Source organism: Haliotis rufescens, unplaced genomic scaffold (assembly GCF_023055435.1).
Source record: "Haliotis rufescens isolate VD_foot unplaced genomic scaffold, xgHalRufe1.0.p SCAF_7, whole genome shotgun sequence".
In the NCBI taxonomy this organism is placed as follows: Eukaryota; Metazoa; Mollusca; class Gastropoda; order Lepetellida; family Haliotidae; genus Haliotis; species Haliotis rufescens.
In genome coordinates this window covers 56,836,433-56,848,730 of record NW_025964361.1, presented here as the reverse complement: position 1 = coordinate 56,848,730, position 12,298 = coordinate 56,836,433, and the positions used below count along the sequence as shown (strand labels likewise).

General features: G+C 40.8%; 1 protein-coding gene across 3 annotated transcripts in view; it reads left to right on the top strand.

Annotated features, from left to right (window-relative positions):
• Positions 1 to 12,298, top strand: part of LOC124128981 (protein WWC2-like) — a 95,577-nt gene that overhangs the window by 42,570 nt on the left and 40,709 nt on the right. For all 3 annotated transcript variants that reach the window (XM_048388243.1, XM_048388244.1, XM_048388241.1), the window contains exon 6: positions 5,416 to 5,545. In XM_048388243.1, coding sequence (XP_048244200.1) covers positions 5,416 to 5,545 — 130 coding nt within the window. The remainder of the gene's footprint in view (positions 1 to 5,415; positions 5,546 to 12,298) is intronic.

Here is a 12,298-nt window from a genome sequence, read left to right as displayed (position 1 = left end):
AAACAACAACTGTTACTAGGCGAGACCGAGGTGGCATTTTAACTATTAAGTCTATTGAAGCTCTGCCTCATGGTATCGAGTTGTAGCAGCAGATCCTAATGGGCTTACAAGTATGGTCTAAAGAGGCGACGAGAAATGCACAAAACGGCTTAATGATATCTCTTTAATCTACAACTTTGTCATTCAAACCTTTTTCGTAAGGTGATATAGAATGTGAAAAGCATCACAAAATGTCCTTTTCTATTTAACTCAGAAACCTAAATAGCCCTGCTGCTTGACTTAAGTTTAGTGAAAGTATATTTCTGTGATTGAACTTTGTAGGGTTAATATCCCAAAAGGCATTAGCAATGAACTTTGACTGTTGACCCTACTACTTCTCGTGTGTAGACACTTATTATGTAGAGCAGGACAGATGCGGTGCACTGGATAACCATGCTGAAATTCTTCTAATGACTTAACACATCTATCATCAAGTATGTCCTTACAGCCATCGGTAGGCTGTGCACTGGATTCACTCACCAATGTAAGACTCGCGTAATTCCTTCCGAGGGAAACAAGCCTTCATATATTAACATTATATGCAAGGAGCTTGTACAAGCTAAAGATTAAGCTTTAATTACCCAAAGTTCACTAGTGAGAGGAGACGGCTTTGGGCGCTCTCTATCATTGCGTCTCGTTGCTAATTGTTCTGGTGGGAACATCACGATTTGGCACAAAGTCAGACATTGCATTGTGGGTGATCTTGGCTTGTGCTGAGACCAGGCCCCGAATAACAGACTGGATGACTGGATAAGCCCAAGCTCTGTCTATGTAGACTTGTGAAGTGCACACAGTTACGAGACCAATACCGTGCTATTGTGATATAACTTAAGTGAAAATAAAAGCATAGGAAGATAAGTTTAAAATAGAAGAAATATCAACTACTGTAAAGCAACTAGTGCCATTCAGCTGTTTGTTTGTTGTTTAATGTCGCACTTAGCAATATGCCAGCTATATGATGGAAGCTGTAAATAATCAAGTCTGGACCAGACAATCCAGTGATTGACATCATGAGCATCGATCCACACAATTGGGATACGATGACATGCATCAGTCAAGTCAGTGAGCCTGACCACCCGACCTGGTTAGTCGCCTCTTATGACAAGCATAGTTGCCTCTTACGGCAAGCATGGGTTGCTGAAGACCAATTCTAACCCGGATCTTCACGGGTTTTGGCCTAAGTGCTGTGGCACTGATATGATATTAAGTCCAGATTTACAATGTTGAATTTGAGTTTTATTCCCAACTGTTATGTTTTATATGACATCGTTTATTTTTCAATTTGAACAACATGATTTTCGTTTCAAATGGTTTGCCTCCCAATTCTCCTTGATTATGTTTCTAGGTTTGTCAGCACTGTACCTCTACTTTTCTGGTTTCACCAAAGTAGTAAATGTCTAAGACCTGGTGCGATGGGGTAGCCCAGCGGTGAAAGTTTTCTCTCATCATGCCGGAAGCAAGGGGTTCAATTCCCCACATAGGTGCCATGTGTGAAGCCTTTTCTGGTGTCCCCCCACTGTGATATTGCTGGAATTTTGCTAAAAGTGGCATAAAACCCTACTCACTCACTCACTTACTTAGTCACTTTAAGATTTGCATCTTTCACCAAAGTGGTAAATGTCTGAGACCTGCATCACTTCGGGCTTTCCTCCCACATAAAGCTGACACGCCGCGATATAACTGGAATATTGTTAAAAGCGGCGTTAAACCCAACTCACGCACTCACTCACTTAAGATTTGCATCACTTCAGAGTTTCGTCCCACATCCAGCTGACAACAGAGATATAGTTCAAAACGGAATCTCTGAATTTCCGGATTAATCCCATGTTTTTATCAGTTTTACATTTGTCAGATTGACGTGCTTCCCATACATCCTTGTCTCTTGTAATTGATTAATGAAGATAGTTTGTTCTTGTGAGGGAAAAGGTAACATTTTCAAGTGCCACTTCTAGTGAAACGGAAATATTTTACCTCCAGATTTTTATTTACATTTCCGATGAGGAAAATCTGAGCCCAACGTCTCCCAGTTGACGCAGGCGTTATTTAATCCTGACATTCTGTTTTGTGCCTTCCCACTTAGCAGAGATGGAAGAATGGCTCTATTGTTATCCAGGAGGTTAAATTCCTCCATGTTACCTGTCCTGTTACCTGCCCCTTCGCTGGGGGACTGACCTCGTTATTGAGGGGACACAGGTATTCTGTACCTGCACAAAACTGTCTTGTTGGTTGCATATTGACAACATTCAGTCTGGTGTTATAAAACACTGTGTGTAGTCATTTTTAAAGGGGCACTATGCTCTGTTATAAAACATGGGGTGCTGTCACTTTTAAGAGGGGCAGTATGTTTTTTTAAAAACCCTGGGTGCTGTCATTTTTTAAGGGGACACCATGCTTTTTTAAAAACCCTGGGTGCTGTCACTTTTAAATGGGCACTATTTTGTTACAAAACACTGGGTGTAGTCATTTGGATGACGTAAAAGTAATATGGAGTGTACATGTTAGGCCTCTTAAAGGGGTCGGTATTCCTCATGGTACAGGTCTACACACAGTAAGTAGTGCTATGTGTGTGACATGACATATTGTCTGAGTTTAAGTAGGGCTTATTAAATAAATTTATACACTTCACAAAATGTGTGTCGCTAGAATGAGAAGCAATTTTAAAACTTGAATCAATCGGGCTGCCAGTGCGTGTAGTCAAATCCTTCCTTGAATGTATACAGGAGAACAGGCCCCCAGTGTGTAGTCTGTGTGTCAACCCATCAGACAGAGCTACAGATAAGCATATTTGCTAAAATACCCCCCCCCCCATATTCAAAACTCAATTAGTTTCAATTAACTTGCGTACAGAAACTCATGCATTAGATAAAAAACTCGAATGTATAAAAACAGCACCTGCAAATACTCAATGAAGCTTTTCCAGTATGCGTACAAAGGAGCTAATTTTGGAAACACATTTACGAGCTAATTTACTTTCAGAGTCACGCCTATCTGTTTAGAACAGTTATATACATCTAAAACATTGTTTCATTTTTTTTTTAATCTTAAAATATTCACTTATTTTGGGAAAAACCCAATAGAGTGATGAATAGATGAGTGAAAAAAATATTGGTTACCCAATGAAAAATGTATTAACCCAATTAAAATGGAAACCCTAGAGTAAAAACTCAATTGTTCAAAAAGATATCTCGAGCTCTGACCAGATGTGTGGATTGTTGTCGTGTTATCAAACCACTGGTTTTCTGTGTCTCAAATCCTCCATTTGGGATTCAGGGCAGAAAGGAACAGGTTGGACCTGTGAAGATCCGGGGTAGAATAGGTCTTCTGCAACCTATGCATGGTGTCAAAAGTGACTATGCTTGTCATAAAAGGTGACTTTTGTGATCAGGTGGTCAGGCTTGCTGACTTGATTGATGCTCATGATGTAAATCACTCGATTGTTTGGTCCAGACTCGATAATTTACAGACAGCCATGATATAGCTGGAATATTGCTGAGTTCGATGTTAAACAACAAACAAACAAACAAACAAAAGGAACAGGTTATGTTGGTGGTATGGTCAATCACTGATTTTCTTGTCCAGATTCCAATCGTTTAAAGTCATGATAATATAGCTGAAATAATACTGACTGTCCTATAAAACTTCCTTCAATAAAAAAAAGCTGTTTTTTATTGCGACCCATACTGCCTCCACCCTGAACACAATTCAGCACATATTTTACACGGAAGATACTATTGAAGTGGGGACGTAGATGTGTGGTTATCACGTACAGTTAGACATTTAAAGAGAAAGTTAAATGTATGCAAGGATTCCAAATGTACTTTTTGAGCCAACGAGACAGGAGTTATTTGGCTACAGGAAGCTGGTCCCATTAAGGAGAAGAAAGGGGAAACATTAGGCCGATTTTACCATTCCCTGTATTTCTTACATCATACTATCTGTCATAATAAACCATAGCCGTAACAGGCGGAATGTGGGGGGCTTACACAGGGAGGTAGATGGAATGTCATGTGAGGGTCCAGAAGGGAGGATAGATGAGCGACAGAAATATTTTACTCTGTCTTTGGAAATCTGTTTGTGTATTAGATTGAGTTTGATTTAATATAAAGTTTCATTTCTGTAATTTAATCTACATCACGAAGAGAATTGTATAGACCTGCTAAGTACCATTATTTGGCCCATGTTTGCAGCACATGTCAATTAAAAATTCCAAATATTCAATTCATGTTATTAAGTTAACTTGTATTTCACTGATAGCAGGACCAGTAAGAAGGAAGAGGCTTTTATTCATAATTTTCATTATTGCTTTAAGTGCAATGTCAAAAACATACCTTTGAAATTAAGAAAATGATAACCTCAGAAAATCCAATTTTGAACAAACTAGCATTATTTTCCCAATTTAATAATGTGCCAAGGGAACTAGTTTGGAATCCAACCTAAAACCTGGATTGTATTGTTAGGGGAGGATTGCACTGGCTGTGTTAATGGATGTTGTATTTGGTGGAGAGATGTGGTTGGAAGACTGATGTGGTTGGAAGACTGATGTTATGACCTTCATGTTGGACAAGTCCAGATATGATGTATTACCTGTAGACGTTGAGGAGAAGCTTCACTTCCTGTGTGTCATGTCTGTCTGTGGTTGTTCAGACACGACATTAGTTAACAACAATTTGATGAACCAGTTATGTCACTTACTTTGGTGATAATTCAGAGATAGTATTTTTAATGTGTGCACTGAAGTTCCAGAAATGTGTGACGAGGTGTTTGCACTATGTTTGCAATGTGAAGAGAACGTTGATAAAAGTAAGGGTTAGACACGTCCACTGGTACGTTAGTCTGGTGAAAATCTAATGGCATGTAGTTATTTCACATTACACGAGTGGAGAAGCTGAAGACTAGTTGTATATGAGCAGTGGTGTCTTCCCCGGAAAGTGGTTTTCAGTAAATTTGAATTGAAAAAGAACATAGTTGAAAGGTTGTATAATTGTTTATGTATTTGTTGTTTAACGCCACACTTAGCAATATTCCAGCAATATGATGGTGGTCTGTAAATAATTGAGTCTTTACCAGACAATCCTGTGATATCATGAGCATCGATCCAAGTAAATTGGTTCGATGACATGCTCCAACCAAGTCAGTGAGACTGACCACCCGATCCCGTTAGTTGCTACAAATGTCCAGAAGCTAATCATCTGTGTGATAGTGGATTGTCTGGTCTAGTCTCGATTGTTTACAGGCCTTTGTCATATCACTAGAATATTACTGAGTGCGGTTTTAAGTAAGAACAAATACACATACAAACTTAGGCGATTATAGCAAACATACTTCACCATAGACTTGTGACAGTCGTGTAGTAATGTCCTGTGTCTGTGTGTGCAGGGTGGACCAGAAGCTGGCGGGACTGGGCGGAGGATACAATGTGACGCAAGCCCAAGCCATCATCGCAGAGATCCGACAGTTGCAGCAACATGTCAACACGGGCGAGAAGGAAAAAATGGACCTCATGCAGGTAAAAGCAATATTTCAAAACAAAATTGGGAGAATGCATGTTTGAGTAGGACTAAGATCTTTGGCAGATATGCGTAATCCAGTTGTGGTTGGATGTCATGCCTGAGATGACGCTGTATGATATGACATCTCAGTGGTGCGATGTCATGAGGAAATGCTGTGGATTTGATGTTCTTGATCTTTTCCTTCTCTTCATGTTACTGTCTAGACACTTGGATACTCATTGATATCCAGAGTCAGTTCTGTTTCGAATGTGACCGCCTCAGTGGTCTTGTGGTTGAGCATCCACCTGGAGAGCGGAAGGTCCGGGGTTTGATCCCCGGCCGCGTCATGCAAAAAGACGTTAAAAGATTGTACTTGTTGTTACCCTGTCTGGCGCTCGGCATTAAGGGGCTAAAACAAGGACTGGTCGGCTCGGAGTCAGTATACTGTGTCTGAGTGGGGTATTCATGTTAAACTGCGGCATGGTATCTCAGTGAGCTAGCACTATAAATCGGCATCAGTCCGGACTAGTACAAGCAGCCACACACAAACACATACACGTGCATGCAATAATCTTGGACGCGACGTTAAACCAAATTTCACCTCACATCTTTCGAATGTTTAGATTGTGACATTATACAAATCTTACTTATTCATTATTCACTAGGAGTGATTGGGTAGCCTTCTGGTTAGAGCCTTGGCTCATCATGCCGAAGACACAGGTTTGATCCCCAACATTCTGGGGTACATGATATTGCTGGAATATTGCTAAAAACGGCATACAAACATTTTGACTTGTGTCTCACCAAAATGGTAAACAGCTAAAACTTTGGGTTTTCCTCCCTCAATAATCTGACTCCGGGATAACTGAAATTCTGTTCAAAGCAGTGTTATCCAACTAACTCTTTAATAATGAAGACTCGGGGAAATCTTTTTATTTTTGTAGATGTACTTTCCAGTCAAGTTTCACTGTTGTGTTACGATGGTGTTATTAGCTTATCACAACCTAACCTACAAGCAACTGTATAAAACATGACATGAGACCAGACAGAAAAACTAGTGTTGATGTAAGCATTCGGAATAGCTTGTCGCGAAGGTTACACTTCTTCTTCACCAAAATCGGGGGTAATTTCGGGCTGTGTGTGACACTGACCACCTCCACATAGCTGACTTGTTATCGTGTTCCCCCCAAACACTTCTGACGAGGAAAACAGAACTCATCAACTTGCTGCCGGCACTGTTTTTGCACATCCTACAATCCTTCCGAGATCTTTTCAAAATCTTCTTGCTTGTGTACGGAGCATATGATGGTATGCCTGGAATTTTCAGCCAATTGGTAAAAAGGAAAAGGGGAGAAATTAGAAGCTAGAGGCGATTACTTGAAACATATTATGTTACCGGGGCTGGTGGGAGTTGGCCTAACACAAAGTAATGCAAAACACTACCTTGGTGGAGAGTATCGGGTATCCCCATCTTATCATCCCATCGCAAGCTGGAGGAGGAAGCATAATGTGTCTGCCCGACCCCGAGGTGCATGTTGGGCAAGAATTGATATTAAAAGTTTGGATATGCATCTATATTTTGAAATATGTGACTTTACTCATGCATATATTAACCTAGAAACACTTTTTGCACTTATTCAACAATTTTGACAATCTGAATATGCAAATGACAAGGAAAAATTATTACACTTATTAAAAATAGTTGGCTTTTATGTTCATAGAAAAACAACCTGTCTGTTCCAGATTGTGAGTTTTCGGTATTTTGCTGTTCGGGCTTGAAATGTAATTAATCATGATTTAAATGCTACACACGTTATTGTAGATTTATATTTGTGATGTTGTTTCAGTTAGTTGGGGACAGACCTCTTGGTCCACAGTAATCAATAGTCATAGAGAAATAGCAGGTCATGGGGATCTGGGTCATGATGGAATGTGAATGGGACACCATGTCTGATTAATCTGCAGATAGGGGCTTGTACCACATGTGTTCAAAACAAACACAGGGTATCGATGCTGGAAGAGGGGGTAGGATGCTGGAAGAGGGGTAGGGTCCTGGAAGAGGGGGTAGGATGCTAGAAGACGGGGTAGGGTCCTGGAAGAGAGGTAAGATGCTGGAAGAGGGGGTAGGATGCTAGAAGAGGGGGTAGGATGCTAGAAGACGGGGTAGGGTCCTGGAAGAGGGGGTAGGATGCTGGAAGAGGGGGTAGGATGCTGGAAGAGGGGTAGGATGCTAGAAGAGGGGGTAGGATGCTGGAAGAGGGGGTAGGATGCTAGAAGAGGGGGTAGGGTCCTGGAAGAGGGGGTAGGATGCTGGAAGAGGGGGTAGGGTCCTGGAAGAGGGGGTAGGGTCCTGGAAGAGGGGGTAGGATGCTGGAAGAGGGGGTAGGGTCCTGGAAGAGGGGGTAGGATGCTAGAAGAGGGGTAGGATGGTGGAAGAGGGGGTAGGGTCCTGGAAGAGGGGGTAGGATGGTGGAAGAGGGGGTAGGATGCTGGAAGAGGGGGTAGGATGCTAGAAGAGGGGGTAGGGTCCTGGAAGAGGGGGTAGGGTCCTGGAAGAGGGGGTAGGATGGTGGAAGAGGGGGTATTAGCAGTCAAGAGTATTGAACAAACATTACTCAGGGCTTGTTAAGTGAGAGATAATTAATTGTGTTTGAAATGGAATTCAGTTGGACACACATGGGCTGACTCATCGGTGGAGTGACTGCCGTACATGATGCAATGTTATGTAGCCATGCAGCGGATGCCCCCCTCGTCGGTGCCGGGCAACTCAGCACCCCGTGTGCACTGCATGCATGCACATTTACCTGTCAATATTTATTTACATTGACAGAATAACTCCTGAGTTTTTTGTCACTCCCTGCCTGTGCTGGCCATTTTAACACCAGGTGGCGTATTGGCTCTATTTCATAAGCTCTTTTCCTTTGCAACAGACTTATAGTTGTCATTGATTGCCAACATATTAAAAGATCTCACTGGCTTCCTCACAGAATAGATACAATGAGAACTGGGGAAAATGCATCAAATGTCTGAGAGAATCATTTCTGTAAATCTGTTGTTTTGGAATTGTTAGTAAACTCTTTTCGAACTTCACCTTGGTGTTTGATGGACACAGGGAAGAGAATGAATTTCTTTAATAGGGTTAAATGTTTACAGTCTAACCCATTGTCTCCAACTCCTGGGTTTAGTTTGACTTTCCTGGGATTCAACAAAGCCGATCTTATAACTGTTTCACTTTGCCATCAGACAACAGAAAGCAAACGTACCACTTTGTATATGTTATAACTTTTATGGAATAAGAAAGTGACAGCTTCCTGTCTCTGTTTCGTGCTGTATTGTGTAAGGTTGCGCCATATTACCGGTATATTGAGGTTCACTCTTTCAACGATACGTATCACAATATCGTTTTTTAATGCTCGGTAATTTCGGGTGATTTCAAAATGTGATTTTTATCTTGTGTTTAATGTTATACACTTGCCAAATGCACGGAGCATACATCCATGCATGTTTGATAAATGAGTATTCAGTATTTTGGAGAATTAAAAAATTTTTTTAGCAATATGCGTAGGAAATATTTTGGTTACACTATTTGATACAATTTCTGCTTTTCTCATTTGCAAAAAATAAATAAATAACTGTTTGTAAGTATAGTTTTTAAATGTTTAACAAAGAATGAAATCGATGTATGATGCAGTTGGGGGGTGGAATATGTGGGTGGAGTGAGGGGGAGATGTGATGTGCGTGGTGGTGGGTGGATGGGGTGTGGATGGAGTGATGTGATGGGGGGGGTGTGTGTGTGTGTGTGTTGGATGAGTGGTGCCCATACTGTCTATCTATTGCACAAAGGGAATGTGACCTGGGTGATATGAGGGTTTATATACCACTGTATTCTCTCTATCATAGTCTAACTTGAAAATTGCAGACTTGCTTAAAACCTAAAGTTCTTATTCTGTGAAATATCATAAAATGTGTTTGTGAAGATGCTGTTACGGATGAGATGAGATGGATGACAACTGTAACCAACTCAGATGTCTGTAGTTGTCAAGGAAAGTGAATTATGTGTTTTGTAAACACATATTCATTGTTCGTTTTTCTTTGAATGATTTGCTATTCGTCCGTCGAGATGAAGGGATGTATTCATACATCCACAAAAGTGTCAGACTCCATAGTCACTGTCACATGCAAATTTGCATAAATATCAATAAGCTTATCTCATGTCATGACTTTCAAATGTTAATAAAAATTTAATTAATTTATTTATGATACGACATATTCCATATTTTGACTGTCCCATGAATAGCATTAGCTTGGTTTGTGGTCTTGATTGTTTAAAGCAGCGTTGTATAATAATGCTGCACTCAGCAATATTCCAGCTATATGACATCATTGTGTGTGTCAAATCTGGAACGACAGACAATCCAGCCATTGGGGGCGGTCGGGTAGCCTAGTGGTTAAAGCGTTCGCTCGTCATGCCGAAGACCCGGGTTCGATTCCCGACATGGGTACAATGTGTGAAGCCCATTTCTGGTGTCCCCCGCCATGATATTGCTGGAATATTGCTAAAAGCGGCGTAAAACCATACTCACTCACTCAATCCACCCATTGACATCATGGACATCAAACTGTACAGTTGGGATACGACGGAATGCTAATTACCGAGTCTGATCATCAGATACATTTAGGACACAACTGGTTACACATAAATAGAAAGAAAGGATTATTTCAGATACTTATGATGAGTAGAATGTATGAAATATGGTTAACATTTTAAATGAACACTTAATATACTGTTCCACTTTTATCAAGGTTGATCAGATTTTATTCTATTTAAATATGCTCTCGACCTATGAGAATCAGTTTTTTGTATTACGGAAAGAAAAATATCCCAATCAAAAGCTTAGTATGTATGAAAGGGAATAATGTGAAAAGGGTTGGGCATTTACTGGAGACGTTGTGGTAATGTTCCGTTCATGCAGTGCTGTGATGTGTGCTGTGTCAGCAGAATGGTGAATGATGGTTTTTCTGAATGAGTGTGGATCTGGGGAGGAACACTTGTAGACCTGTGTTACTTGTCTCCTTCAACAGTGCGTAGGTGGAAGTCGTGAGGCACCCGACCCTCGCAGATAAACCACACACTCTCCACTCGGCGCTATCACATAAACACCGCCTCTCTTTAACAGTCTTGAAGAGTTTTTGGCTTCATGTTTGGTGAGCAGTTGTGTGGATACTTGATTTCTGAAAGAATATGGTGTTGCAACATTATAGAACTTGATATCTTGAAGTATGAGTGTCTCAGTGTTGTAACTTTTGACTTGGTAAAGTCTTCAATGAGTTCTAAGTAAATTCAGTTTGTAGTGTGTTATCTTAATATTAAGCAGTTATTTACCGTGCAGTATTTTGATTATTTACCAGTAAATTGTGAGCCATAATGTTTCATTAGGTACATTTATGAGTGAGTGAGTTTGGGGAATGTGTTGGTGGGTTTATGAGTGAGTGAGTTTGGGGAATGTGTTGGTGGGTTTTTGAGTGAGTGAGTTTGGGGAATGTGTTGGTGGGTTTTTGAGTGAGTGAGTGGGTGTTATTCAACTTCCAAAATTATTGTCACACACCTTTGTAAAAACTTTGGATCAGGGGTGGGAGGGTTGGTTTGTGGTATGGTGGGTGGATTTGAGTGAGTGAGTGTTATTTTACTTCACAGACATTACTGTAATACACCTATATAAATACCAACTATGGACAGACAATCCATGCTAATGCAGCCTTGGGCTGCCTTGAAGCTATCATGTGGTCCGATAAGCTGCGGTGCCTGACAATTTAACTTGGCAGTTGTCTCAAAGAGGTCCACAGCTGTGTTCATAGGGGTTTGTCAGAAACTACACTTCTTACAGTGTAGTAGATCCAATTAGAGACATTCTACTTGAATTTATTGACCAACTGAAGATTGCAATCGGAGGAAGGGGTTGTAGGTAGCACAGGTTAGATAACATACAGAATAACATGAATGGAGAAACAGTGTTTCGAACTTTGAACTCAGTGAGGAGGACCAAAATGCTGTATTTGATGTTTTGAACTTTGATTATTGCTTTGAAATTGTTTTTTAGGATATGTTGAAATAAGGCCTCCTTCATAAATAAAGTGAAAAGTATTTGATGATAAATGAAATTACTTATCGTAAAAGACACTGTCATCTTGTCCACGTTGATGGTTTGTCTGATGTCAAGGTTGTACAAGGTCAATAAACAACATGGGCACCAGTGGCCCAGTCTTCTAAGGTGCTGCAATTTGCTGTGCTGAGTTGTGTCCCTTAGTCATGCCAGAATCATGATGTAAGGTTTGAATACTGGTTCACATTGATTGTGTTTCTTGGGTTGTCAGCACCAAACCTGTGTTCATGTCTGCATCAAAATATGCAAATGTCTAAGACCTGCATCACTTTGGGCTTTCTTCTCCAATCAGGCTGACATCGTCTGATGTAACTGAAATACTGTTCAAACCTGGGTTCAGCCAAACCCACCATTCACATTGACTGCCCACTTTTTCACAGTTCTTCGTCAGAAGGTGACATCCATGTATCAATGGCTCTTGCATCACTAGGTCTTTAGGATAGTCGAGAGGGTAAATGTTTGCTTGTCATGCACAGTTCTGTTCTGGTGATCCCTGCATAGCTATTGCTGGTTTGTGGGCTAGTGGTTAAAGTGTCTGCTCGTCACGTTGAGGGGGAGGGTTCAGGACCTGTGAAGATCCGGGTTAGAATAGGTCTTCAGCAATCCATG